At 38.7% G+C, this 26,788-nt stretch overlaps 1 protein-coding gene across 7 annotated transcripts in view; it reads left to right on the top strand.

Annotated features, from left to right (window-relative positions):
- PATJ (PATJ, crumbs cell polarity complex component) overlaps positions 1-26,788 on the top strand; it is a 145,460-nt gene that overhangs the window by 14,979 nt on the left and 103,693 nt on the right. For 4 of the 7 annotated variants that reach the window (XM_027883092.1, XM_027883089.1, XM_027883095.1 and 1 more), the window contains exons 8-17: positions 6-218; positions 3,301-3,403; positions 4,574-4,665; positions 5,917-6,055; positions 6,355-6,489; positions 11,954-12,030; positions 14,488-14,544; positions 14,990-15,124; positions 18,687-18,851; positions 19,623-19,751. In XM_027883092.1, the coding sequence (XP_027738893.1) occupies positions 6-218; positions 3,301-3,403; positions 4,574-4,665; positions 5,917-6,055; positions 6,355-6,489; positions 11,954-12,030; positions 14,488-14,544; positions 14,990-15,124; positions 18,687-18,851; positions 19,623-19,751 (1,245 nt within the window). Of the gene's footprint in view, positions 1-5; positions 220-3,300; positions 3,404-4,573; positions 4,666-5,916; positions 6,056-6,354; positions 6,490-11,953; positions 12,031-14,487; positions 14,545-14,989; positions 15,125-18,686; positions 18,852-19,622; positions 19,752-26,788 lie in introns of all 7 variants that reach the window. The other 3 variants (XM_027883096.1, XM_027883091.1, XM_027883090.1) reach the window with 2 other exon arrangements.

The following is a 26,788-nucleotide window of genomic DNA, read 5'->3' as shown; positions in this document are numbered from 1 at the left end:
TGAAGGATGGGAGGCTCCGAACAGGAGATCACATCTTGCAGATTGGAGGGACCAATGTGCAAGGAATGACCAGTGAGCAAGTTGCCCAAGTGCTGAGAAACTGTGGGAATTCTGTTAGGATGATCGTTGCAAGGGACCCCAAGTGTGAAGTCATGGAGGCTCCACCAGCTCCTGTGAGCTGGCCAGTCAGCACATTACCTTCTCTTCAAAATGGAAATGTAAGTACCTGCTGCTTCCTTACAACATTTTTAAGTATGTTTGTGGCTTGTGATCAGAAAGGAAGGAGAGGACAGAATGTTCTTGAGACCTAAAGTACTTCTTTCTTTAGTTTCCAGATATCACGTGCTTGTATTTAAGTGGTCATTATTATAGCCCTGCCTTCTATAATTTTTCCCTTTTTCCTGTATGTTATTAATACCTATAATCTTGGGATTGGAATGACCAGCTTTACAGAATTTATTTCAGAGTGGGTAATTTAATTACCAAGACCATAAACATTATCGATAAGTGGTACTTTTAGTTCTCCTTAGCTCATTAAATTTTTGCTAATCAATCATTTGTAAGTGGATTTAAAACTGGACTCTGAATTTCCCTACTCTGGAATCCAGAGCGCTACGGCCACACCAGAATTATTCAGCACAATCATCTTTTTATGAAACATAAGTGTAATGTTTTCATAGTCTACGCTACTGTCTGTGATAGGAAATATATCTAAAAATTTTGAAACTTGTTTTAGCAAATCTTATCATGGTCATATCAAAGTCTCTTGTTTTTGAAGTCATTCTTTTCAGTTTTGAGTAATTAAAATCAACAAATGCTACACTAAGTGTACAGTAGGTCTCGAAACATAAACAAAGCTGTGCTTGTGTACCATCTGCTGCTACTGTGCTGCTTAGATTTAGGTTTGGAATCTGAGTAGCCTTTTCTTTCTTGTTTAGTTTCTTGAATGTGAGTGAAGAGAGCAATTTTTTTTTAAGCACCATTTTTAAAGGTCAGAGTAGAACTCATATTACTATAAATGCACCTTCTTGCCTACTGGGCAGCCAGGAGCTTTGTGTCTTGCATTTCTGGAAAACTGAAGCTGCCAGTTGAGTATTGTGGGTCCTTCTCAAGCTCCTCTTCTCCCAAGAGGGGTCAGTGTAGTATGAAATGTGAGTGGGAGAGAGATGGGAGGAGGGGATTTTTGTACGTAAGGTTGGAATCTTAAAGGTGGCTTTGTCCAATACTCTGACAAAAGGCTTTCCAGGAGAATCAGCATTGTTACGAGGCACTTCTTTTCTGACTGAATTATATTTTCCAAGGCCCGTATTAGGGAAAAAATAACATGGTCCTAGTTTTGTTTCCTCTACAAAGAACTTTTTCTCTCTTTGTGTGGTCAACAATCAACCCCAAACACTATAGATGCTGCAATCTTTCTACAATGTTATTTCTTCTGGATGTATTTTCAGTGTCCTCCTTATGCTTCCTATGTAGTCTAGAGGGGAGAAAATAGTTTTGCAATTTTATCTACTTCTTTCTGAATGTCATCTCTTGTTTTCTGAACTAAATAGTGCCTTGCTATGTAGATTTGAAGAAACTCCTTTTCCTGGTGTTAGGAGAGATTTACTGGAGACAAGATTAGTGGCTAAACTGAATGTATTTATTAATTTAATGTTGATTTCAGTGATTCACCTTTCCATTTTTGTCTGATTTACAATAGAAATTTACTCTCTAATTTCTCTCTGATTTCTGAATACTTTCACTAGCTGTAAGCTTTGGAATAGAAAATATTTTCCTTTTTTTTGCAGACTAGCAGAAAGGCATTTTTAATAGATCATTGGTTATTTTCAGTTTTATATTAATATTTGATTTTCTTTAAATTTCCTGTAGTAGAGAATAACTGAGGCTACTTATGTCTATGCATGGGCACAAGAAAACAGACTTCTTATCTGTCCTCTCCAAGATACTGACAGCAATGTTAGCAGCCTACTTATGCTGACTGTACTTAGGACTTTGCACTTTGATTTTTCCAGACTTCCCTTTAATGTTTTGCATTAGAGCACTGACACGGAGGAGCTTTTGATTGTCAAAACAGCAGGACTCTCAAGGCCATAGCTCCATTTCAGGTGTTTCTATAGGCTTGTCTACTCTATAGATAAGTGACAGCATCAAAACTTATCTTCATCTCCATCAGCCTCTTACAGGAGCAAGGGAGTTGGGAGGCATTTAATGAGCTTAATGACTGTGCTAGTGGAGGGAGGTGTGTCTGATAACAAGATAGCTGTCCATCGATTTCTCTTTCACTGAAAAGTGGAATATGGCTATAACTCCACCCTGCTTTTAATATGGGTCTGTCTAAAGCTGATACTTGGCAAGCATTTGATTAAACTTATCTTTTTCACTCCCTTAAGAAATGTTTTCCAATTTCCCAGTCTGTTTTTTGCTGTTGGCAGTGACAGTATCCCCTCTTGATTTCATCACTTTAGCAGACCTTACTCTCATCATCTTCTTTTTGATCTCATTGGGCTGTACATTTAGTAATCTGATTACTGAAAACAAACAACTCTATGTATTTTAATTTATCCCTTGCAGTCCCAGATTTACGTGGTTGATTGTTTTTCTCGTTGGTCTCACCAGTGTCTTTACTGTTCCCTGTCTGAAGTCTTGTCTTGCAGTTTAGATTTTTACTGGTCAGAGGGGAATTGCAGACATTCTGAGGCAGCTTTGTAGGGACTTTACAAATGAATTTACATTGCATTTACAAAGGAATACTCTCCCTTCCTCTGATAGGTCTTAAAAATTATTTTATCTGAATGCAAAATAATGAGGGGTTTACTTCCCATTTCCATGGACAACCTAGAGGCTTCTGGTTCTCCTTTGCAGCTTGATGGTGGTCAAACCTGAGCAGGATCATAGCAAACATCAGGACTCACATTTTAAAGGGAGAGAGGAAATTCTGAGGGCATTCAGGGTTTTTGTTGTCTTGAGGGACTGATTGGGAAATTTGTTGTTACCAAGTGGAATCCAAAGGGAAATGGCCCCTGAGGAGTCTAATGAAAACCTTTCAATAAAGTGTTTATATTATACCTCTGACAGGTATGTGGAGAAGGTATTGGGAAAGAATTTAAAAAGCAAAAACTTTGGTGACACTTTATTTTCAGCAAATCTTGGTTATGTCTCTCTTAAAATACAATTCCTCCTAAAATAGGAAAATCAAGATCACTGCTCACTTCTGAAGATTTTAATTAACCTGCAATATTGTAATGGTACTGGGAAATTACAATTTTATTTTTTTTTAACTGTCTTGTGATTTATTAATAGGATAATATCAACCTTTTTGATACCTATGACGTTGAACTTGTAAAAAAGAATGGGCAAAGCCTGGGAATAACAATTGTGGGATATGCTGGCACGTGTGATGTAGGTGAGTTCTACAGAATGTAATAAGTCTAGGACAGGGGCTTCTCAAAAACCCTTTATTAACTATGGGGAAAATGGATAGCTCCTACCTGTGCTAGGATATGGGGACATGCAGTCAGCTGGTTTTCTTCCACTAAATCCTCTTTAAATTAGAGCTGTTAACTTGTCTTTCAGATACTGGTTGCACAAATGATAATATCTTTAAAACTGACCCAACTGAATATCTGGTTTTACATAAAGGGGTAGTGCTTTTTATCTCTCTCCTTCCTTGTGGGAGTCAAGGAGGTACTTTGGGAACATGGTGCAGCTGGGGTTACTCTCAAACGCTCTTTGTTCCCAGGAGATCCTCTTGTGTTGCCAGGCAGGAATCCCAGGCCAGTGCAGGGGGCCAGGGAGGGGCACATGCCAGGCAGTGGGAAAAGCTGAATTTGAAGCACTGGTGGAGGGGTTTTGTTGAACATGGACAAACCATGTTGGGCAGGTGTCTGAGTAAGGTCAGTGTCCAGAAAAGAATGGATGAAGTGTGAAGATTTACAAGAATTAAAGATCAGCATTTCCTATTTAGCTTGAGTTTGTGGAAGTGTTAGTGTTCCAGGTTTTTTTACTGTTTGTTTTGAGTTTATTTCCTTGTTCTAATTAGAATTAATAATCAAACGTCAGACATGACAAAGGACGGCTTTTCTGATTTCCATGTTTCTCTTTTTTTTAAAAAGAAAAATCCTTCTTCATTAAGATTTAAAGTACTAAATTCTTTAGCTGTAAGATGATTGAAGTCCTGATCAAAGTCCTTAAGCACGTACTTTACTTTTAGCTTAGTTAGTCCTATTGAAATCAAATGCAGCATGGATTTAAGTGATTGTGGTTTAAAGCCTGGGTAAGCACAAGGATGAATCCATGGAGGAGGCAGCCTTTTGTGAGCCATTTTAAGGGAAGAATTTTGAGGTCAGTGTACAGGTGATTGTGTCAGTGCTGGTTTTTCCACCAGAGATCCTCAGTCATTTTGTTTCAAGTTGTGTGAGTGGTAACATTGGTGCTTTACAGAAAATATCGGTACTTTACAGAATCATCCCTTTATGGACAGAAGAAAGTGTTGTGAAAAGGGCTGGAATTAAAAATATCAATCAGAAAAGAAACAAATTAGGATAACACAGTGACTTCTTTCTGTGTTCCCCAACAGAACCTTCAGGGATTTTTGTGAAAAATATAATACCTGGTAGTGCTGCTGACCACAATGGCCAAATTCATGTCCATGACAAAATTGTTGCTGTAAGTAAAATACTCTTCTTGTGTACTGCTGTAGAACTAGTACATTACATTACACATTTCAGTGCTAAAAGAACAATGTAGTAGAGACTTCCAAAAATTAATTAAACCTCCTCTGCTTTGAAGAAGAAATAATTTGGTGGTTTGTATTTGTTTAGGTAGATTTGTGACAGAAATGAGCTTTGGCTTGCTGTGGTTAAAGTATCATTTTATATTCAAAGAAGTAGTAAATAGTAGTTAACTATGAAAGAGGCAAGCATTTGGATTAAAGTGTTTCAGAGTGGAGAATCTTGGCTTTTGGCCTGCAGTATAGATGAGCAGCATTAACTTCCAATTGAATTGCATGTGATTTGAGGATGGTTAAGATTTTGCAAGATGTGGCACATTGTTTGTGGTCCTTAATGGCTGTGGAGTGTGGATGCAATCAAAATGTTAATGGTCACAAATTAGGTTTAAAATCCCAAGCTTTATGTGCAGAAAAATGGGAAAAAAAGTTAAATAACAGTGAATTGAATAATAGCCAATTTTGCATTCACAGTACAAACAGTAATGAATTACACAGTCTTTTTGTTTTAAGAGATAATATTTATGGAGATATGAGTTTAAATTGCTTATAAAATATGTGCTATACCAGACCTTCCAAAGTCAGCCTCTCCTTTGTGAGAGCAAAAATTGATACAACATTTTATCTTCAGGAAAAGCTCCTATTGATGCATGATCTAACAGTGAGGTGAACAGAGTATTTTGGGTGTAAATTAAAATACCTGAAAATGTAAGAATTGGGCTGTTCAGAAAGGATTGAACAAACAGATTTGTATATAGACTTGTATGGGGCACATTAAAAATCTGTGGGAAAACTAACAGTGATAATGAACTGAACAGAGTTCCAGGTTGACTGCTCTGCTGGGGAGCTTCAATCCACAATCCTTGTCAAGCTGGTTTTTGTAAACAAAAAAATCAGGGAAAATTTGTGCATACGTGTATCAGATTAGTAAATTCTGTTTTGCGGTTGCCCCATGAAGACAAGAAATTACTGTTTTGTTTCCTTTTAGAATGCATTTTGAAAATATTATCTCATTAGTGAAATGTAACTGATTTAATGAGATTGTTTTGCAAATACTGCTGTCTTGGGAGAATAACCCTATAATTCCTGCACAAAATAATATGGCTGATGCTTACAGTGTGTGGTGCTACACTACATAGCCTAAGAATGGAACACAGTTTCTATTATTTGATACAATTTTCTTGTTTTAGGTTGATGGGGTTAATATCCAGGATTATACCAACCAAGAAGTGGTAGAGGTATTGAGGAACACAGGACAGACTGTACGTCTTACTTTACTTAGAAGGAAACCTTCCTCTACTATTTCTTCAGAAAGACCTTCAGATAGAGGTAATCTTGTTTTTTTTTTACTTTTTTCTAGCAACTGATTTTATTTTTCACTCAGTTTACAGTTACCTCATTTAACAATTTAGGACTAGCTACCACATGATCCTAGATTTTGTAAAAGCACACTGTAGAAAATAAGATACTTAAGAAGAAATGGAAAGACACAAAAATAAGAAATTCAGGAAAATTGAGTGCAAAACTCCTGTGTAGCTACCCCTTCCTCTCCCAGAATTAATGAGGTGGGGTTACTATTTCCTGTATTTTGCAGCATATGATTTGGTTTTTTTCATTTGTTCTCACAGTGCAGCCAACTGTTCCAATCTTTGTGTCCCCCGGAGCTGTAGGGACTGAAATTAGTGTGGACACTAAGAATGAGGTAAAAGAAGAACAGAAGGATAATCTTCAAAGTGAAAAGCAGCAGAGTCTACATAAAGCAGGTAGATAGGATATCTTACAGTATCTTTTCTGAACTGTCTTTAATTGTCTTGGAACTGTCTTTAATTCATTTTCAATACTGATGGGCTGTCATGGCTTATTCCATCTTCAGCTTTTGCCTTGTAATGCTTTTTATTCTGTTCCCTCAGAAGTAAAACTCTACCTTTGCATCTCTAACCACCCCATCCTGTCCCCAGAATGTGCATTCTGTGTCATCATGGGTATCACAATGAAGACACTGGATCACATCAGCCCCTGCAGATATTCACCTCTGCTTATAACTGGCTGCCAAGCCCTTCGTTAATGCTGTCTTTGATCCTTGTGCTCTATCTGGTTTTCAGACTATTTAACCTATATTTCTTCAGTTTCCAAATGGGAATGCTGATGTAAATGGTGTCAAAAGCTTCAGTAAAGATGAAGTGTGTTATGCCTTCATCCACATTGCTGTCTTGCAGTCATATTGGTCATTTATTTGACAAATTTATACTGACTGTTCCTGGTTTGTCTTCTTTTCATTTATGTGTTTGGAAGTGGATTCCAAGAAGTATCTCATGATCTCGGGGCCTGTAAGTCTCTGGATCTTCCTCTTGCATAAAATTTGCCCTTTTCCAGTCAATAGTAATCTCCTTTGTTTTGAGAGGGTTTTTTTAAGGTTATAGACAGTGGAGGTACAGCTCTTTCAGTATTTTGGAATGGATCTCATAGACTCTATATAGTTCAGTGACTCTCCAGCTCAGTGATTCCTCTTTCTAGTTCTGATCCTACTCTGATGACCTGAGGTGTCCTGCCAGCAGTCTTCCAAGAGAGATTTGTTCATCCTCCTCTCTGTCAGGGCCCTGAACCACATTGCTGGGTGAGCAGCATGAGGAGATGGAACTCCTGAGAGTTCATATTTATTTCCTGATCCAATGTTACCTCACTCATACCCATCTTAAAAATTGGACTCAATGATCTTAGAAGTCTTTTCCAACCTGATTTATTCTGAGGTCTTCTTGCCCTCAGGGGCCTTAGACTCCTGCAGAATATTTTCACAATATTCTTCTGATTTCCTATACAACATCCTTGATGCCAATTTGTTCCAGTTTCCTCTTTTGGCACTGCAGTAACTTCATCAGAACTTGTGTCTTAGGCATAAAGACCCTATAGCTGGAGTTCAGACTAGGCATGTTTTTAACAGCAAAGGCAAATGGACATTGGGGGCAGGTCACAAAGGCACAGATTGCTTTGGGTTTTAGCTGACTTTGGAATCAAGGTTGGAGGTCTTTCCAGAAGGCACGCTTCAATTCCCCTGCAGATTTCTGGGCTCTTCTACAGGAACTTTTGGGTGAATTTATACAGCTTGTGTTAAAGTCAGCATAAATTATCCTTATGCCTTGTAGTTTCTAAGATATGTAGCTGTAATAGAGGATTCTAAATTACGGCTGTCAATGAATAACAATTTTGCTATGATTGTTGAAGATCTGTCAGTATTAAAGACAACCTGGAAACGAGAGAAATGTAGCAGTTCCTATATTCCATTCTGTTTTACTTTTCTGTCCAAGCCTTGTAACCAGACATCCTTTGTTGTGACTTTTGCATGTTCCCAGAAATAGGAAGCCAGAACAGAGGCAGTTGAGTAGCTGAGAGTTGAGGTTATCAAAGCATTGTTTTAGCTGTATGAATAGGAAAGCACATGTTGATTTATAGTTAAAATGGACTGATAACTTCAGGGCTGAGTAGTAGGATGTATTTAGGGGTAGAAGAGCCAGAAGGATTTAGACTTGCTGTGGCAGAGGCTGGAAAAGAGCAACACATGCTGTCCTGTATCACTTACCTAGTATTTTTTTACTGTGGAACTTCCTATGATTAAAGTATTTTCTTTTTCTACTGAAGTGAACAATATCTCTGTAATCAGCTCCTGGCCACTGGTAGTTGGGTTATCACAGGCTGTGGGTGTCTGTTCTGATGCAAAGAGAACTCTCTGAGGGATTTGTTACCCAATATCTGGTGCTGTGCAAATACGATGTATCAGTGCTGGGATCAGGTTATGCTGGGAACTAAAATTTCTTTTACCTGGCTTGAGGGTAACAAACTCTGTAGTCTCAAGGTGTGTTGGACACATGGTGGTTCCTTGCAGGGGCAGTGTGGTAAAGCTGCATTTCATTCCCCAGAGCATGGTGTAGCACCTGTACTAGGAGATTATCCTATTCTCCCACGTATCCTAGCTCCTCTTACCTTGGAGAATTCAGGATGATGTGTTTATGTGCAGTGTGTCTTGGAATACCAGAATTTAAACAGTGAAGATGATGTTTGTAGTTGGATACAGCCCTTGATGCCATCAGCTGTACTTGTGCTCCATGGCCAGCAGGAAAATGCCACGGGCAAGGCTTTGGAACTGAGTTATGAATCAGGAGCATTTAGTGCAATGGGAAGCAAGTCCCATTGCTTGATTAAGCTGTGGTTTTCACTCTGAAAAACTTTCAGGTACAATGTTCTGCAAAAGCTTTATGCAACCATAAAGTTCATGTGTCTCTTGTTAAAAAGTTGAAACATTTAAGTTGCAAATTTCACTCCTGCAGAAATACGATGTATAAGATTTCACCTCAGAATAGAATTTAATGGCCAAGTTTCAGTTCCAAAGATAGGTGCTTATTTTGGACGTGGTGATGGGCACTTCATTATAATGGTGCTAAAGTAAATACTGCTAATTTAAGGCTCTGACTAAACTCTGGAAATGCTTTTAGAAGTTTAATGAAAAGGTATGTTTTATAAAATGCGTATTACTTCCCTCAAGCCCAGTTGTGTGAAATTCTTATTAAATTATGTTTCCTGGGGAGGTATTAAATAGTAATTCTGACCAGGTAAAACCATGCTTAAGCAGTTCTGTTACAAAGGCAATATGGTTTAGGATGCAACATGCACGAGGCCTGAAACTCTGTGCTAGCAGCTTGGAAGCAATTAACTCAATTAACAGAGCTGCAGACTGGGCAGAACTGCTTTCTCTTGCCTTGCAGGAGTACTCAGAACCTAGATACACAATGATGTGAGTCAGGAGCTTGAAGGTGTCAGGAAAAAGATCCAGGAGTAGGGCAGGTAAAGATAGGGCATTAGTAAGTTTGTCAAACCATGAGGAAATTACAAGAAGAAAAGATCCCAATTTTGACCAGAAAAAATTATTTTTGCCATGCATTTTTGGTTTATTCTTGACACTTGCTAATTAGAAATGAAAAACTCTATGGAAGTGCAGGCAGGACAGACTAAATACACTGAAAACTGCTAATGAAAGCTGTCCCTGGGAAGTGGTGGTGTGGTTTTGTTTTCTGAGGCCTTGCACATTTTAAGAAGACATGGTACATATGTCAGGTCATGAGAAATTCAGCTGGATGAGAGACTAGAAAGAAACTTCCTATTAGCTGCCATGTGGAAAAAGCTGTTTGGGGAAAATGGAACATTGTAAGTGAATTGAGTGATACCATTGGAATTGAATATATTCAATCCAAATCCCTTCAGCTAACATTTCCACAGTTCTGAGGAAGTTATGAGCAAAGACTTCGAAGTGTGTTTGAAAGAAAGAAAGAAAAGGGAAAACTTCAAATGAAGACGTGCATCAGCACCTGCTCTGAACAACTCATAGATTTTGATAATGTGTTTTGGAAGTAACAAAAAAAACTGTATTCAGCCAGCTGAACACAGCTTACCCTGTGAACTTTGAGCTTGACCCTGAGATTCATTACTCCTGGTGAACCTTAAAATCTATATTTGGCTGCACAGGGGATTGCAGGTGCTTAGGTCCTGTGTGTTCACGCTGTTGTAACTTTGTAATAGCAGAAAGACAGACTAAGGAATTTTTTGTCCCTATGTATTTCTGCAAATAGAAACAGTAGAAGAATGCACTGGTGTTCTGGTTTTGCTACAATTGGGAAGGAAAGATAGTGATCGGCCTGTGCTTGATAACAAGGCTCACATTAGAAACTTTAATAATGTGCAGTGAGGGAAAGAATTTCAGGACAATTTGCCTGCCCTTTTTTTTAAGGAGATAACTTATTTCAGAGAGAATTGTGGCCTGTACTTACGAACTCAAGTTTTTAATCGTGGTGGGGTGGCTTTTTGGTAGCAGAAAATAGCTATCAGGTTTACTGGAATTCTAGAATATCTCTATGTCTTTGAGCCTATAGGTTAAAGATGCTCTTGATATTTCCAAGTGAAATCTCAGTTGTTGGGCTCTGAAGAATGTGGTTTCTCAGTGTAGATCACACAGAATTTACCCCTCTGGCATGACTGAAAGTGAGCAGAAGACATACAGTGATAAGTTCTGTTGTTGTAGAAGTTAACTTATATCTTTATTTTTAATGAGTGGAAAGAATCAAATGTATAAATTGAAGTAATGAGGATTGTATAGCAAGGCTTTATCTTTGCAGTGTACAAAGGTGTTGAAAGCAGGGGCAGCTTGGCATGTCATTTGTGTAGGTTTTTGCTGGTAGACTTCAAACTTCCCCCCTTGAGGTGTTTTACTCAGTGGTTTGTGTGCAAAATGTGAGCTTGTGATTTACATTCCAAATTTCAGTGTGACACATCAGCAATACTGAGTGGTCTGTGCCTTGTCTAGACATCTGACAAACTACTGCAGTCATTCAGGGGGGAAAAAAACCAGATTTTGGTAATTCAGCCCCCAGTTGCTGCTGCTGTAGCTGCTGGATGGAATTTGCTGTGGAGTTTGATTCTTACCAGTTACACATTGCTCTGGCCTGGAACTTTATATGTGAGCTGAGCTTCTGGATGAGGTCAAACGCAGGGCAGCCAGTCATTTTCTGCTGTCTAGCTCTGTCAAATTGTCTTACATGACTGTAATACTGCCTTGGTTGCATAAGTAAGAAAGCTGAAAAGATATAAATGTCAAGATAGCCAAGTTCCCACGGAAGACTGGTTTAGAACTGGAGCTTATATTAAAGCTCATGTTACTTACTGGCCTAATTAAAGTAGACAAGCCTTTATACCTGCCAAATGTATAAATAAAGTCTGTGCCTGCATTGTGCTGACACAGCCCCTCGATAACAGCAATATCTTGTCAGGTGTTTTACTTCTTAAAGGGGTTCATTTGGGTGGGAGATGATGTTTCCCTGGAGTGGCAAAGGGTTTTCATAGCAGCAAATTATGAAGTCGTGTGAAATTTGTTTTTGCAGCCTGAAAGAATGATTTATTTACAGTACTGTATGGTACAGAACTCGCATCTCGTCATCAAGCATCACCTCTTCTGCTTCTCAGCTGAATAAATCACACGTTAGCAAGAGCTGACATTCTGCATTGTTTTCCTAAGAAAGACGTTTTTGATTTGTACTGTTTGATAGACTCAGCTTAATGCACTTTCCTGTTGGGGATTATTCCCTCTAATCTTTTATTTACACTGAATTTTTATTGAAGTATTTAGAAGTAAATGTACTTCTGAATGTACGATATGCTTGTAAATTTAATATTCACTTTCATATTTAGGAAGAGTCCCACTCCCTCCAGCACATGAACTAAAATCCAAGTGGGAAAACCTGCTGGGACCAGAATACAAAGTTATGGTATGTTATATTTCAATAAACTACATCATGAATGTTATTTCTTTAAATTACAGATCTGTGAGCTTAGTATTACAGGCTGTTTACAGAACAGTTTAGTGTTTGGAACAGATCAGTTACATCAAATTTTCTTTCCTGTAACATCAAGGTTGAAATATATGTTATAATGAGTTTATTTGATTTTGTTTATATAGATACTGTTCTTATACTACACAGGAACAGTGATTTAAGAAAATCAAGTGTCCTTTTAAATCTGCATCATAGCAGCCACTTAAAATATGTGGCATTTTTATTATTTCATTTATGATCTATTTGTTCTGTTGTGCACTGGGAAAAGAAAGGCTCAGGGTAGAGCTCCTGTTTTCACAAGAATCTTACAATTTTATCTGAAGAATGAAAGAATGATTTTCAAACATGCTGGGAAAATAGGAAATTATTCTTAGTAGTGTAACTTTGTGGTGCCAGTGTCTGTTAGGTATTTCTTCACTTTATATTAAACAATTGCCAAGCAAAAGATTGTTTTGATGAATTGTCATGAGGAGTTGATGGAAATTGTCATTCACTTCTGCTTTTCAGTGCTGGGTGAGCCATTAAGTAGAGATAAAAGACTTCAACCAGTGTTCTTCCTGAAGCTTTAAAAAATTCTCACCACCACCAAGAAAATACCCTGTTTGTCTTTGCAATGCTTGTCCAGTTGATTTAGAGACACTTATTTTTACTACTTGGAGTAGCCATCATTCCAGTCACTCGCTGGAAGATTTAAAGTAGCTTTAAGAATTGCCTTGAGAAACTCGCTTCTCTTCTTTTCCATTAGCACTCCTTTAAGATCTGAGGTTCGTGTAAGATTATGTACATGATGCAATAAATCTGTTTGGCTGCCCACTTCAGTTGCTTGGTATTCCCATCCTTACATTTCAAGAGGCTGGTATTACTTCCCTTAGCACCATCACACTTCCCACAGAGGACGAAAACCTGCTTAGCTGGTGAAACAGGCCATTTCTAATTCTTCTTCGGCTGCTGCCAATGAAATGTCGGAAGTGAAAATGGTAATGATTGGGCCTTTAAAATAACAGAAGGAAACTCTTGCGGCACCCCATTTTGAAAGACATCTTGTGATTCTTGTTTCCTGTACCTACCTCTGCTCTGGCTTAGTTGTGTTCAATAACAACATTCAGTTTGATTTCAGCCTGTGACACACCGGTCCCTGTGTCACACCGTTTTCACTCCTGCACGCAGCCCTAAAACTCACCCTAAAGGTGCCTGCAGTATTCTCTCAGAGAATTTATTTTTGGAGGAAATAGATGTTTGAAGAGAGGGTTTGGTGCCCCTCATGACTTCTGTGTTGCTGATCCTTTGTGGTAGCAATGGAAGGAGTGAAATCGTGGGCAAGGATGTGTGACCGGGCAGTGTTTGTGGCCAGGTACTGCATGAGCAGTCAAGCTGAGGAGGTATCAGTCATAGATTCATTTAATTACAACTGGATAGACATGAATTGGATTCTGTCTGTTGGGAAAAACAACCTAGGTACTGGAAAACAAGATGCTGGAAACCCTATTTAAAATTAATCCAAAAGAAAAATCTGAGGCTTAGTGTTGTTTCACAGATACTTTGTCAAACTAGTAATTTCCAAAGGAAAATAATTATATTTATAAAATAAAATAAATAATTTTTGTAAGGTTATGTATTTTCCAGATCTAATAAGTGTAGCTTTCCTGCCAAACGTACTCCAGTGTCCCAAACTCCAGCCCTGGGCCAGAGGTTGGAACTAGATGATCTGTAGTGTCCCTTCCAACCCAAACCATTCTATGATTCTGCGTCATCTTAGTGCATTCAAAATTGGAGTAAATAACCTTTTAAGATTACTGATAACTCAGTTGTGTTAAGGAAGACCATCACAAGAAAACTGGTGGTGAACATAGTTATCATATTAAAAAGAATGAAAATATACTGAAGAGATTTCCTGGAACTGTTTTAAATAATCCACTTTACAGTCAAATTTTGTAATTAAACTCATGTATTTCAAGCCATGTTAGAAACATGCTGCAAAAGATGGTGGGTTAGTCTAGATGTTAGGTGGCTGCAGTAGTATAGCCTGAGGTAATAACTTAAGCTATAGTACTTTCAAATTCTGATTGGCAAGTCCATTTGGGTATTTGTATCAAACATAATGGCATTTTGTGCTTACACAGGATTACTGAACTTGACTAAAATTGGCATTTGGGCTTCGGGAATAGGATCATATTGGAGTCTGCTAATGGTGCATAATTACCACATTCCTACTTGTAAATGTTTTGTGCCTGAAAGATTTTTCTAACATTTGTTTAAAATTATTTTACATCCATGTGATTTTGTTTAAGGATAGTTTAATTTGCTCACAAGTTTTTTTTTGCCAGAATTCATGGTTCTGATAAAGTCTTTATTGTCCTGCTATTGAAAAATGTTCTGATGTCCAATTTTTAGGTTGTGAATGTGGATATGCCCATTACAGATGATTCAGAACTCCAGAAGTACTCAAAGGTATGACTTATACGGTGGTTCCCTTCATGGCATATGTTGGCAGAGTAATCCTAGAAGGACATGACACAGTTCCTGATACGTTTCAGGAATTTAGTGGGTTTGTGGGTCTTATCTTTTCCTGCCAATATTCTGCTTATCTTCTGGACTGATCCAATACCTTTTCTTAACATGGGCAAATGAACCTTTTAGTACAACCCCACTGCCCCCCAATACACTTCAAATTGCCTTTGCCCCCGAAGAGCAGACTGGTTGTTTTTATTTGTGCAAACAGTTTGTAAAAGAGAAATTATAGACACTTGAGCAGTAGTGCCAGCAGTGTCACCATGAAGACTTAATCATCTTACTTTGTGTTTAGTTCAGTTTGGTGAGGTCCTGAATCCTAAATGTGTTTAAATTATGGTAGATAAGATTTGTACTTAATATACATATACTTCTTTTTTGGCAGCTATTACCCATCCACACTTTGAGATTAGGTGTTGAGCTTGACACGTTTGATGGACATCATTATATATCATCAATTGCTTCAGATGGTTCAGCTGCAACACTTGGTCTTCTGCAACTGGAGGATGAACTTCTGGAGGTAAAAAAACAAAACAGAACCTGCCCCAAAATAGATCCTGATGTATTTCCTGTTTGCTTGACCTTCTTCAAAATGCTTGTATTAAATTCTATTTTGGCTCTGTGTGTGCAATAGGAGTATTCCAGAGTTAGTTGTGAAAGCAGAGTAGTGCTTTGGAATTCATATTAATTTTCTTTCTTGTTTCCTTCCTCCTTTCTGGACAAAATATCAGATTTTTGTGACCTCTTAGTGACTTCATGTGAGTTTTTTTTCTGAAATGTTTTAACACGAGTATCAAGAATTATAAGGACACAGATAATATTTGTGTTGAATTATTATGTAGTCCTGTAGCTCAGTCATTTGCACAATTTGGCACTAGCTTTGTGGTGGATAACCTTTCTGAATATTTGTCACTCCTAAAAAATTTACAACAGTCTTAGGAATAGTGGTTCCAGTTACACATTATAACTTGCTTGCTGAGTGTTGAAACACATTTGTGTGTATGAGCAAATACATCAGTTTGTTTAAATATGTATAAAGAGGTATTGGGGCAGTTTTAAACTTATGAGAATCACACCAGACCTATTTGCTCAGGTAAAATAATTATTTTAAAATATTAAAATAATACCTATTTTGTGTGTGTGTGTATGTGTATCTATCCGTATCCCAGCCTGCAAGTGAAAAGACATTAATATCCTATCAAATACCTGCTCTTTGTGGAATATTTGAACCTTTGTGGGATATTTGAACCTTTTTTAGTGGATGCAAAGAATATTTAATGGGTACAGAATTAGGCCTTTGGAAAGATTGATTTGTTAGGTGTACAGCTATTTTGCTTTTATTTATTCACCTTTTAACATCAAAAATTCATACTGATATCACTAAGACCTAAAATATTTTCTTATGGCTTAATGGAGGAAATCTTGATTCCTGAAGGAAAGGATTAATGGAATGCTGGAAGTGTCATTTAAATTCCCTGGCCAACAAACAAAAAATTATATACAAAAGCAATAATGCAGTGCTGTAGAGTAACTTGGGAAACTTTAATTGCATATATTTAAGAGTTTTATGTATTACTGTGTACTTACAATTAAGTTCACAGGTATGTCCAGGCCTAGTGAGCATAAATTATTTTCTACTTTGTAGCTGGAAAAAAAAACCCAACAAAATAAAAATGTGCTCCGGGGCCAAAGCTTTATGTGCCAGGTTTAGCCCAGAGTATGTTTTTGCAGCCAAGTTATAAATCCCCTTAAGTAGGAGTTTGCAGTGGAAAAAGTGACAGCCCCATTCCCCAAACAATTAGCCCTACCTGGCCCTGATGGAGTTGGGATTAAAATATGATCAGCAAGGAATTTTTTTTTAATATATAGTGGGGTTGAATGTTGATTATTTTTAATGATGTGTTTGAATTATGACAGGAAGCATGATATTCCTCCCCTGACCTTAATTTTAGGTAATTTCATTGTGTTCCATTTTAGGAGTAAAGGGCTTTGTGTCCTTCTGGTTTTGTTGTAAAATTTCACTCCTATTTGATGGCACAAGTCACTGGAGTGGGGTGGTGAGTGAATGGGTGTAGGGTGCCTTGCCTGCTTAGAGGCTGATTTCTGGTAGCTGCCAAAGAAGAAATGGGAGTCCCCATGTCTGCTGGGGGGTGCAGGGTAGCTCTTCCCCATCAATCACAGGATGCTGAGAAGTGCTGGTAACTTTCCACCACACACTGCCACTCTCAATGCATTAAAAAATCCTTACGCGTAGATCCTTCTTCTTAAATAATTAACTAATGGATTAGTCTGATAGCTCAGCACTTGCTGTAATTCTTACAGAAAAAACCCAGAGCAGTTCGTCTTACCGTGATGGGGGCTGGTTACACCACTCTCAGTTTTTCTCCTTGCCTTGAATACAGTGTGAGAAGACCTTTGTGTTTCCCAGCAGTATAAACTAAATTTACACTGCAAAAAGCACAAAGTGGGGGAGAAAAATAGAGGTGATGAGGAGGAAAATGTTGGCTAAAGTGAATTTTCTGTGTAGCCTTGCATAAGATTGAATCCTTCTAAACAGCAAGATCTGAGAAGTATATGGAGAGGCTCTGCCTCGTAAAGAGGTGTGCACATGTATGTTGCATGTTTTCATGCTCTATTTTCTGGGATCAAATGTGGGTTTGTCTGCAGTTTGGGTGTGGAGGGAAGTATTGAAGAGTATCTTCGATTATCCCCAGTTACTCTGCTTTGGTTCCTGTGGAGTGACTAGGATGATGTGTGCTGGATTTCCACCTAAAACAGTGGTTGCACTCCAGCAACTTTGGGCATTTGGTCATGAGAGCAGACTTGAGGCATCCTGAAAAAGATCCCTGAAACAAGAGATGTCGGGATTGAATCCATAGCACTAATTAAATGAAATTCGTGCTCCTTTGGGACAGCAGTGCTGGTCAAGATAGATGATGTTCCTATCATTGACACCTACTAACATTCTGCTTTTCCTGTGTTTAGGGATACCCCTGTGGTCCAAACAGATGTACCCTTAGGATATTGCATATTATTTTCCTGAGGAAGTAGAATCACAGAATGGTTTGGGTTGAAGGGGACCATAAAGATCACCTACTTGGACTCCTGCCATGGGCAAGGACACCTTTCACTAGACCAGGTTGCTCCAAGTCCTGTCCAACCTGGCCTTCAGCACTTACAGGGGGCAGCCACAGCTTCTCTGGTCAAAAAAATACAGTTGCAGTATCCCGTTTTTAAAGCAGCATTATCTATCTATCTAATCTATCTAATCTATCTTTCTATCTTTTTTCTTTTTCGTTTCAAAGTCTGTGGTTTAAAACATCCATTAACAATGGCCTTATGGTCTTCTGTTGTCACTCAGGATCTCAAGCTTATCGGATAGTAAGTTTTGAACCTTGTCATGGTTTTCTGATTAATTACTTACTGCAGTTGTTTTCTTTTTTTCTATATAAACATCCCTGCATGTTTTCTGTAGGATCTGTTTTAGTTTCAACCACTTTGTTACATTTTAAACTGGCAAGGTTAGAATCATAGAGTCATTGGGGTTGGAACACTTCTAAGGTCATCGAGGCCAACTGTTAAACTAGTTGTGCTAGTTCTGACTTCAATTTTTTGATTAGAGCTCAGAACCTGTGTTTTCTTAAAATATTGTAGAGAAGTTAACTTCTTTTCTTTTTAAATTCAAACGCTTAAGCCTATTGTGAAAAAAAATTCCCCAATAAAGAAACAGATGAGAAAGAAAGAAGAATTCCAGGAAAAATTTAGGCTAGGAAAAAATAGAATCGTAGAGTATGCAAAGTTGGAAAGGACCCATCATGATCATTGAGTCCAACTCCTGGCCCTGCAGAGAAAAGAAGTCTGAGGAAGCTGAAGAGATGTGATTTAGCAGTCAGAAGTTACAAGATCTTGCAGATGAAGTCTTATAATTATTTATATATTCTTCAGAAGTTAATAAAACTCTGTAAGCTGTGCCAGAATCCCTAGGTAAAACTGGACTTTCACACTCAGGTGGGGAAAAAAGCCCTAAGTAAAAGAATCTGGTTGATATCCTTTAATTCTCTTGGTGTTTCCCTTCTGTATAGGTAAACGGAGTCCAGCTGTATGGAAAATCCCGGCGGGAGGCAGTCACTTTCCTCAAGGAAGTGCCACCCCCATTTACACTGGTTTGCTGTCGGCGACTCTTTGATGATGGCAGTGAGTCACTTGTGGATGAGCCCACCGTGGGAGTTTCCCTTCCAGAACAAAAGGTAGACTTCTCCTGTCATTCAGTTGTGAAAAAGGACAATAACTTTTTGAAAAAGTGCATATATTCCTGAGTTTATACAGGCTGGTCATGAGAAACTTCGTTGTTCTGTAAAGACAAGGTAGGTAAATCATGGAGCTGCACTGCTGACTCTTTACATCCCATTCATCATTCCTACACTTAATAGGTGAGTGAGAGCTCTGAATTATACTAAATCACATCCTTGCCACCATTAGCTGATTGCTTTCGTGTTCTGAGTAGGTTTATAGAACTGGGAAAAAAAAAAAAGAAACTTAATGTTTCTCTCCGTCATGGAAGCTTTAAAGTCTCGAAAGAAAGCTTGACACTTGTGGTTGTTCCTATTTGCAAAAGTATTTACAGCTTGGCTTCTCATCTTTTCTGATAGTCTGGCCTTTCTATTAGCTGTCTGTGGTTAAATCTTTTATGCTATTTATTTTTCCTTTATGCATCTAATGGGACAGCTGAAGTTCATCAACATGTAACAGGTTAGTAATATTATAACAATTAATTAATTAGACTAATAAATGCATGTTTGTGTGCCAGGTTGGGCTCTGATGCTCAAAACATGGTCCCAGGGGAGTACTCAAGGCAACAAGCTGGAGAAAACTATATTCATAATGTTTAATGAAGTTTTAATTCCATAAAAGGTCATGTTTTAGGACCTGTATGCACCATTAATAATCAAAATATAGAAGGAATAATGTTTTTAAAAAACTGAAAGAATAATATTTTAACTAGAGCTTTTATTTTCCAGGTGAAACTTGAGGAAGACTCTAACCCTGAGGAGGAAGAAGGAGAATTAGCATTATGGTCTCCTGATGTGAAGGTTATTGAACTGGAGAAAGACAAAAATGGTTTGGGATTCAGCATTTTAGACTATCAGGTATACTTTTCTGTATAACTAAAATTCCTTTGGTCCTTTGTCTTGTGTGTTGCCTTAAAATGTTTTGTAATGTTGATTCCTGGGTAATTGACTTGGCACTTGGGCATAGAAACTATAGGGAAAAGTAGTTTATTTTGAGGCCAACTCTATGAAGCATAGAGTGTTCTAAATCAGTCTGATTGTTGGATGTGATAGAATGCAAAATCTTTAATCAAACTCCACCTTATAACTCTGAGTTTAATGACTAAATGTTGGAGGAGGTTAGTTCTTGTTGCATTTTGTTTAACTTGGAATGACTTTTCAGCTATGAGAGTGGCAAGTGAACATTCTGGGATGTCGGAGCATCAGTTTGTATATACCAAATGTAAAGAGTCTTTTGCTCTTTCTCCCCTCAGTACCCCAAATCTCCTTTCATTTAGAAATGGAATAAAGACCCTTGCTGGTCTGGGAACTTTGGTACCACTCAAGTCACAAATATTCACTCAGGCTTTGAGTCAAGCCCTGAGAAGTAGAGTTTGCAGAAGGAGCCTTACCAGGACTGTCCTTCACAGTCCAAAGGGAATGTCAGGCTTGACAGGTGAATCAGTGTTGCAAACTCAGGTTTCTGCAAACACAAAATTGTTTTAATACGTTTATATTATTTATTAGGTGGGGTTGATTTTATCCTTAATTGTTTAACTCCTTAGAAATCAACAGTCTTTAATTGGGGAAAAATTCTACTAAAATTAATGAATCCTTCTTTCAAAAACATTGACTCAATTAAATATATAGAAACTCTCAAAATCTGTAGTTGAAATGTTCTTTGTGTTTCTAGTCAATGTGATATATTTTTTTAAACTTCTAGTCATCATATTTATAAGGAAATAGAATAGCTGGATCAGTCTTTATAATAATATACACATCACGTCTGAGTGCTGCCTAAACATTGTAGTTTAATGAAATGTGTTCAACTGTTGTGCATAAATGTCAAGTGATATAAAATTCACTTTTTGATACAATAAGGCATGAATTGGGAATGAATTAGAAGAAAAAATATTTGAAGTATTATGCAAAACCATTATTTCTATATTTTACTAGTGTGATTTAAGATTACTGAAAATAGATCCTGTTAGTCATTTTCGCTGACACATGTTGTGTTGCAGTGCCAGCTTTACTGTAGAGTTGCTGGGAGTCTTTACAGAGCAGTAATACACAGATTTGCTTTTAAGTTCTCATATAATCAGAATTAATGAAGGCTTTAATAGCAGGCTTTTTATTTACTTATTCGCAGATGCAAATACATGAGCAATGTTGTGGTACTTTCAGCTAAATTTAAATACATTCTAATCAATTCTAAATGAGTGGTAAACCACTTAATCTCAGATCTTTATAATTTCAAGATATTTATGTATAAAGTATGCTCTTTTGTTTGGGATTTGCCTCTTAGATCTTTTACACTTTTCATCATCTGCAGATTAATTTTTATAGAGAGATATCTGTGACTGTGTGTGTGTGTGTTGATATAAATACATCCATCACATCCTTGAGTGCAAAGCAAAGAAAATAAATAATTGTCCGTGCTAGATTGGAGGCAAGAAGAAAAAATTGTATGTGGTTCCTGGAAGAGTGTTTGGAATTCTTAAAGCAGATTTGCTGAGAAGCACAGAATTACAGCAGAGTGTTTAACTGTGGCTTGAAGGACCTGGAGACCCTCCTTTAAAAAATGAAAGGTGTTTTTTTAGGCACATACTCTTTGTTTTACTGGAGAAAATTCAAACCTTATAATGGCAAATGGTACTTGCATATACTTGCACTATATATCCACTTTGCTCCTTATGAGCAATATGATTTTTAATTTTTTTAGATTTTTATTAAGAGAAGATGGATCTTCTCATGCCCTGGCTTCATCATCAGTGAGACCAGCCTTTCTAGGCTCCCGTTAGTGTTCATTGAGGGGAGGAAAATACTTTTTAAGAGGAGATTTTGAGCAGAAGGCCTGTTTCTGGTGCTGGTAGTTACACACACAAGGACTGACTCCCCGTCCATTACAGAAATTTGAGGAAAGTTTGATGTTACATGCCCGACTGGGAGGTGATGTGACTGTATCCCGGGTTTTTAAGATCAAATTATTTCTGTAGCTGTTAGTTGAAATGGCATTTCAGAAGTATTGGAAGGACTGCAGAAAGATCAGTAGGAACAGTGGAGTGACGTGAGAGTTAAGAAATGGTGAGACTAATATTGCCCCCCTTCAAAATGCCGCTGCAGCAATTAGAGACCAGGCTGGTTCCAGTGCTCTGGAAGTTTCTTCCTACTGCTTTTCATTCACGTTTGGTACTTGTTTTGAAGCACAAGGCTTTTTACCTTTCCGTCTCAGTTTTGATTATAGAATTAGATGTGGTGCTGAATGCTCTCATGGCATAGAATTTATACTATTTGTCATTTTGTTACTCAAAACTGGCTGCATGCTCAGCATAAAGGATGTTGTGCCTCAGTTGTCCTAAATGCGGCACTTCCCAAGTCACGCTCTGGGAAACAGAATTAATAAAAACTCTTTGTGAAGTAGAACAGGAATCTGAGTGCGTAGAAAACTGAATGCTGAGATCGAGAAAATTATTACTCTGGCATATTAATTTTTAATGGGCTGTCTTTCTAATAATGTTTCATCTATCAAATAAATGATAAGCATATCCCAAGTGGCTTGCAGGATATTCCCAGAAATGTACAAGCATAATTCCTATGCCTATATAGTTTAATGAACTAATTACAAATTAATTATACCAATTATGCATAATCAATACTATTTCTACTTTGTCCTTTGTTTTCTTTTGTCTGTCTTTAGGGATTTAAAGGCTTCAAACAGTCACCTTCTTTTTTTTTTAATAAGGTTTGTGCACATATTCCTAAAACTTTGGGGTATCAGCAGAAAATAGAGTTATTCCCTTTGCTATATCAGGACTGCATTTATATAGGAAATTCTTCATCTTCCTGTGGTTACTGTATAAAAGCAAAACCTATTTCCCCCTCTGAATGTCCTAATTTGGAATTACATGGTAGAAAATCTAAGATCTTTGAAAGCTGCTCTCCTGGCAGCGAGGTCAGTACTTGGTGAGAGGGGAGGTGGATGAGGAGGCTGGTCCTGTGTATTCTTGAAATGATGTGTTTCACTGGTTTTCTTTTCCTTCCAATGTGATGGATTGTTTAAATAAGAAACACGGAAGAGGTCTTAAATGAAATCTTCTGTGTATTTGTCTTTTATCATCACTGTCTTGGGATCTTGTCAAATCTCTTAGGCCAGGCATTGCTTTTTCTTGATGATGCTTAGATGAGATGCCTGTAGAGGGCTTTTAGCCATAAAAAGGTGTCCTGTTCGATCTTCTGGCCAACTTCTCTATGAAGTAATATACCCTACCTCCCTAATTTCCTTGTAATTTCACTTGGAGAAGTTGCTCTCCCTTTCACCTCTTAACTAACTTTTATGTAGTGTTGCTGGCACAGTTAACGGCAAGTTTTGATGGTGAATGAGGGACCCAGTGTTTGGGATCATCTGGGATGCAATGGGCTGTGTATTTATTGTTCTATTGTATTTATTTGTTCAGTGTATTTATTGTTCTTTGTCAACAGACCTGAAAGTATCCAGCTGAACAGTAGTTCTGTCTAGCCTAGAATTAGTCATAGAACCATGGAATCACAGAATGGTTTGGGTTGGAAGGGACTTCAGTGCTTATCCAGTTCCAACCCCCTACCATGGGCAGGGTTACCTTCTACTAGATCAGGTTGCTCCAAGCCCCATCCAACCTCCTAACTAGCAAGTCAAGAGCTGTTGTTATTGAGACCAATCCCTTTTTCTTAGAAAGAAATTCAAAGATATGTCATCAGGTTAAAACAGAGGAGAAATGCTGTCTGAATGTAATGGTGATCCCAGGGTGTTAGAGCAAGAGGACAGAAAAATCCCACCAGGTGAAGACTTCTAGAGAAAAAGAAGAAATCACAGCAGTATAGAAGGTACTTTGAGCCCTGAAACAGTGTTTACAAAAGAACATACATTGCAGGCCAATAGATTCTGTCAGTAACGTTTTACAAGAATATTGGAAAAACCACAGGTAGCTGAATTGCAGATTTCTTGAGGCAGTATTGACCAGAAGGTAACTTAAATGGTCTGATGAGCTTTTATCAAATTAAACAAAAAGCTGAATGGACTTTATGTGGAGCTTAATTTACTGTGCTTTGAAGTCAGAATCTTATTAAAGCAGCTGTTTCAGAGTGTGTGAAACTGGAGAGGGTGAGGGTTGGGACAAGGAGATTTGACATTTTACACAGCTCTTAGGAATGACTGTGAAATGCTGTTTCTCTCTGTCTGTGCTGAAAGGTAGGTCCCCGGTGTCCAGGTGCTTTTTGCACTGTACCCAGCTGCCCTATAGACCTGTTGGGCTGTAGCAGCTCATGGACTCATCTGTTCCAAGTGGTTCATGGAAGCAGAAAGAGGCATTTCAGCACTCCGTGAGCTTCATGTTACCCAGACCTGAAGAAGCAGTATGAAGTGTGCTTGCTTTGGTCTGCCTGGGTCAGTGCTCCAGGGGTGTTACTCTAGTCTAGCAATAGAAACCCCACAGCTGCCTTATCCCTGGGCTTCACTTTATTATCAGTAGCAGTTTTTTCTTACTGTTGAACCAAAGTCTTTTTTGCTGCACATTCAGCAGGTTATGTTTTGTCCTTCTCCCAGGGAGCATGGGAAAGAATTGTTTTCTCTTTTCTAACAAAATCACTGTGTAGTCATTCACGGCAGGAAGTGAAGCAATTTAAGTGTCTCCAAATATCTTTCCTCTTTTCTTTATGCCCCAAACAAACAGACTCCAGATGTAGAGTTACAAAAAAGCAAACTGACTTATTTGTAGAAGGTGGTATTCAACTAGATTATATTTTTTTCCCTTTCTTGGTCTGTTCAGCAGTGAGATGCAGGCTGGAATGCTTTGACACGTTGCTGGCTAAACGTTTGCCCTCTTGTGATAATTTGAGCTTTGTCTGTCTTGTGATAAGTTTGTTATGAACAAAGAAGCATATTCACGTCTTTGTTAAGCACATTTTCACCTGATCATGTGATGGAAACCTGTGGCTTACTGGCAAAAGCTGCACAGCTGTATTAAAAAGCAGTTTTACAATGGCTATCAGCTTGGTACTGGGACAACTGATAAAGGCAGCTTTTCTCCCATCTCTACAACCCATCCACATTCATTAACATCAAAGTTCTGTAAGCCTCAGTACCAACTGTGTTGGTACTCATCTCACGGAGGATTTGCTTCTCTCCCCCTATGGGAAAGTTCTACATCCTTTAAATCATATTAAGCTGCTTCATGTGTAAAATAATTCTTAATAGTGTGTCATGAATTGAATTCAATGTAGCTTTTTGAAAAATTCTCTTGGAGTTCAGCTTAAATACTACTTTTCAGGACCGAAGAGCCTGTGAATGCAATTGAGCACATTCCTGGTAAAGTTTCTAGGGTGTTCATGATTACTGGTTTCCAAAACCTCAGTGCAGCAGTACAAACACATTGGGAGACCAGAGACCACTTCAGTAAGAAATCAGATTGTGTATCTCTGATGTGAAATACAGACAGATGCACAGAAATAGCTTGCTGAGGTACAGAAGAGCTGGAGAACGTGGAGGCAGGAAGTCACGTTAGGACTTGGGTATTCCCTGCATGGGGTTTGTAAGGGTCATCAGTCCGACTCTGAGAAGTTAGGAAGGAATATCATAAAATCATGGAATCATTTAGGTTGGAAAAGCCCTCCAAGTTGGACCATTGAGTCCAACTATTCTCCCAGTCAGGGGAGTTGTAGAGTGTGAGAAGGCCCCCCTGAGCCTCCTTTTCTCCAGGCTGATCTCCTCAGCTCCCTCAGCCTCTCCTGGTACTCCAGACCCTTCCCCACCTCTGTTCCTTACTCTGGACACGCTCCAGCCCCTCACTGTCTTTCTTGTGAGGGGCCCAGAACTGCCCCAGGGTTTGAGGTGTGACCTCAGCAGTGCCCAGCACAGGGGGACAATCACTACCCTGGTCCTGCTGGTCACACTGTTGCTGACACAAGCCAGGTGCCATTGGCCTTCTTGGCCATCCAAGCTGTGCACAGCCAGTTTCTCCGGGAGAATGCTGTGGGAATCAGTGTCAAAGGCTTTACTAAAACCTTGTAGACATCATCCACAAACTTTTTCACTCACTAAGTGCATGTCCTGGTTTTGGCTGGGATAGGGTTAATTTTCCTCCTAGTAGCTGGTGCAGGGCTGTGTTTTGGATTCAGCATGAGAATAATGTTGATAACACAGCAGTGTTTGAGTTGTTGCTAAGTAGCAACTAGTCTAAGTCAAGGACTTCTCAGTTTCCCATGCTCTGCCAGTGAGGAGGTGCACAAGAAGCCAAGACAGTTGATCCAAACTAGCCAAAGGGATATTCCATACCATAAAATGTCGTACTCAGTATATAAATGGCCAGGAGGGGCAAGTTGCTGCTCAGGGACTGGCTTGGCATGGGCCAGTGGGTGGTGAGCAATTGGATTGTGCATCATTTGTTCTTCTCAGGTTTTATTCCTCTCTCTCTTTTTGTTAGGTCCCTTTATATTTATTAGTATTACTATTGTTTATTATCTTTATTCAGTTGGGAAACTGTTCTTTTCTCAACCATGGGTTTTATCCCAGGCAAAACCAGGGTAGCACAAGATGAGGCTGGTCAAACAGGACCTGCCCTTCCCAAACCTGTGCTGGCTGGGCCTGATCCCCAGGTTGTCCTGTACGTGCACTGGGATGGCTCCATGACCTTCCTGGGGCCAAGGTCAAACTGACAAGCCTGTAATTCCTTGGATCCTCCTTCCAGCTCTTTTTGTAGGTGGGCATCACATTTGCCAACTTCCAGTTAATTGGGACGTCCCCAGTTAGCCAGGCTGATAAGTGATGGAAAGTGGCTCGGTGAGCTCTTTCATCAGCTCCCTCAGTACCCTTGGGTGGATCCCATCCAGCCCCAGGGAGTTGTGTCTTAAGGGGGGTAGCAGGTCACTGACCACTTTCCTTTGGA

Source organism: Empidonax traillii, unplaced genomic scaffold (assembly GCF_003031625.1).
Source record: "Empidonax traillii isolate 1590-97213 ecotype Southwest subspecies unplaced genomic scaffold, ASM303162v1 scaffold118:size1038473, whole genome shotgun sequence".
NCBI lineage: Eukaryota > Metazoa > Chordata > Aves > Passeriformes > Tyrannidae > Empidonax > Empidonax traillii.
The sequence above is the reverse complement of the archived record's forward strand: the minus strand, read 5'-3'. Positions and strand labels throughout refer to the sequence as shown.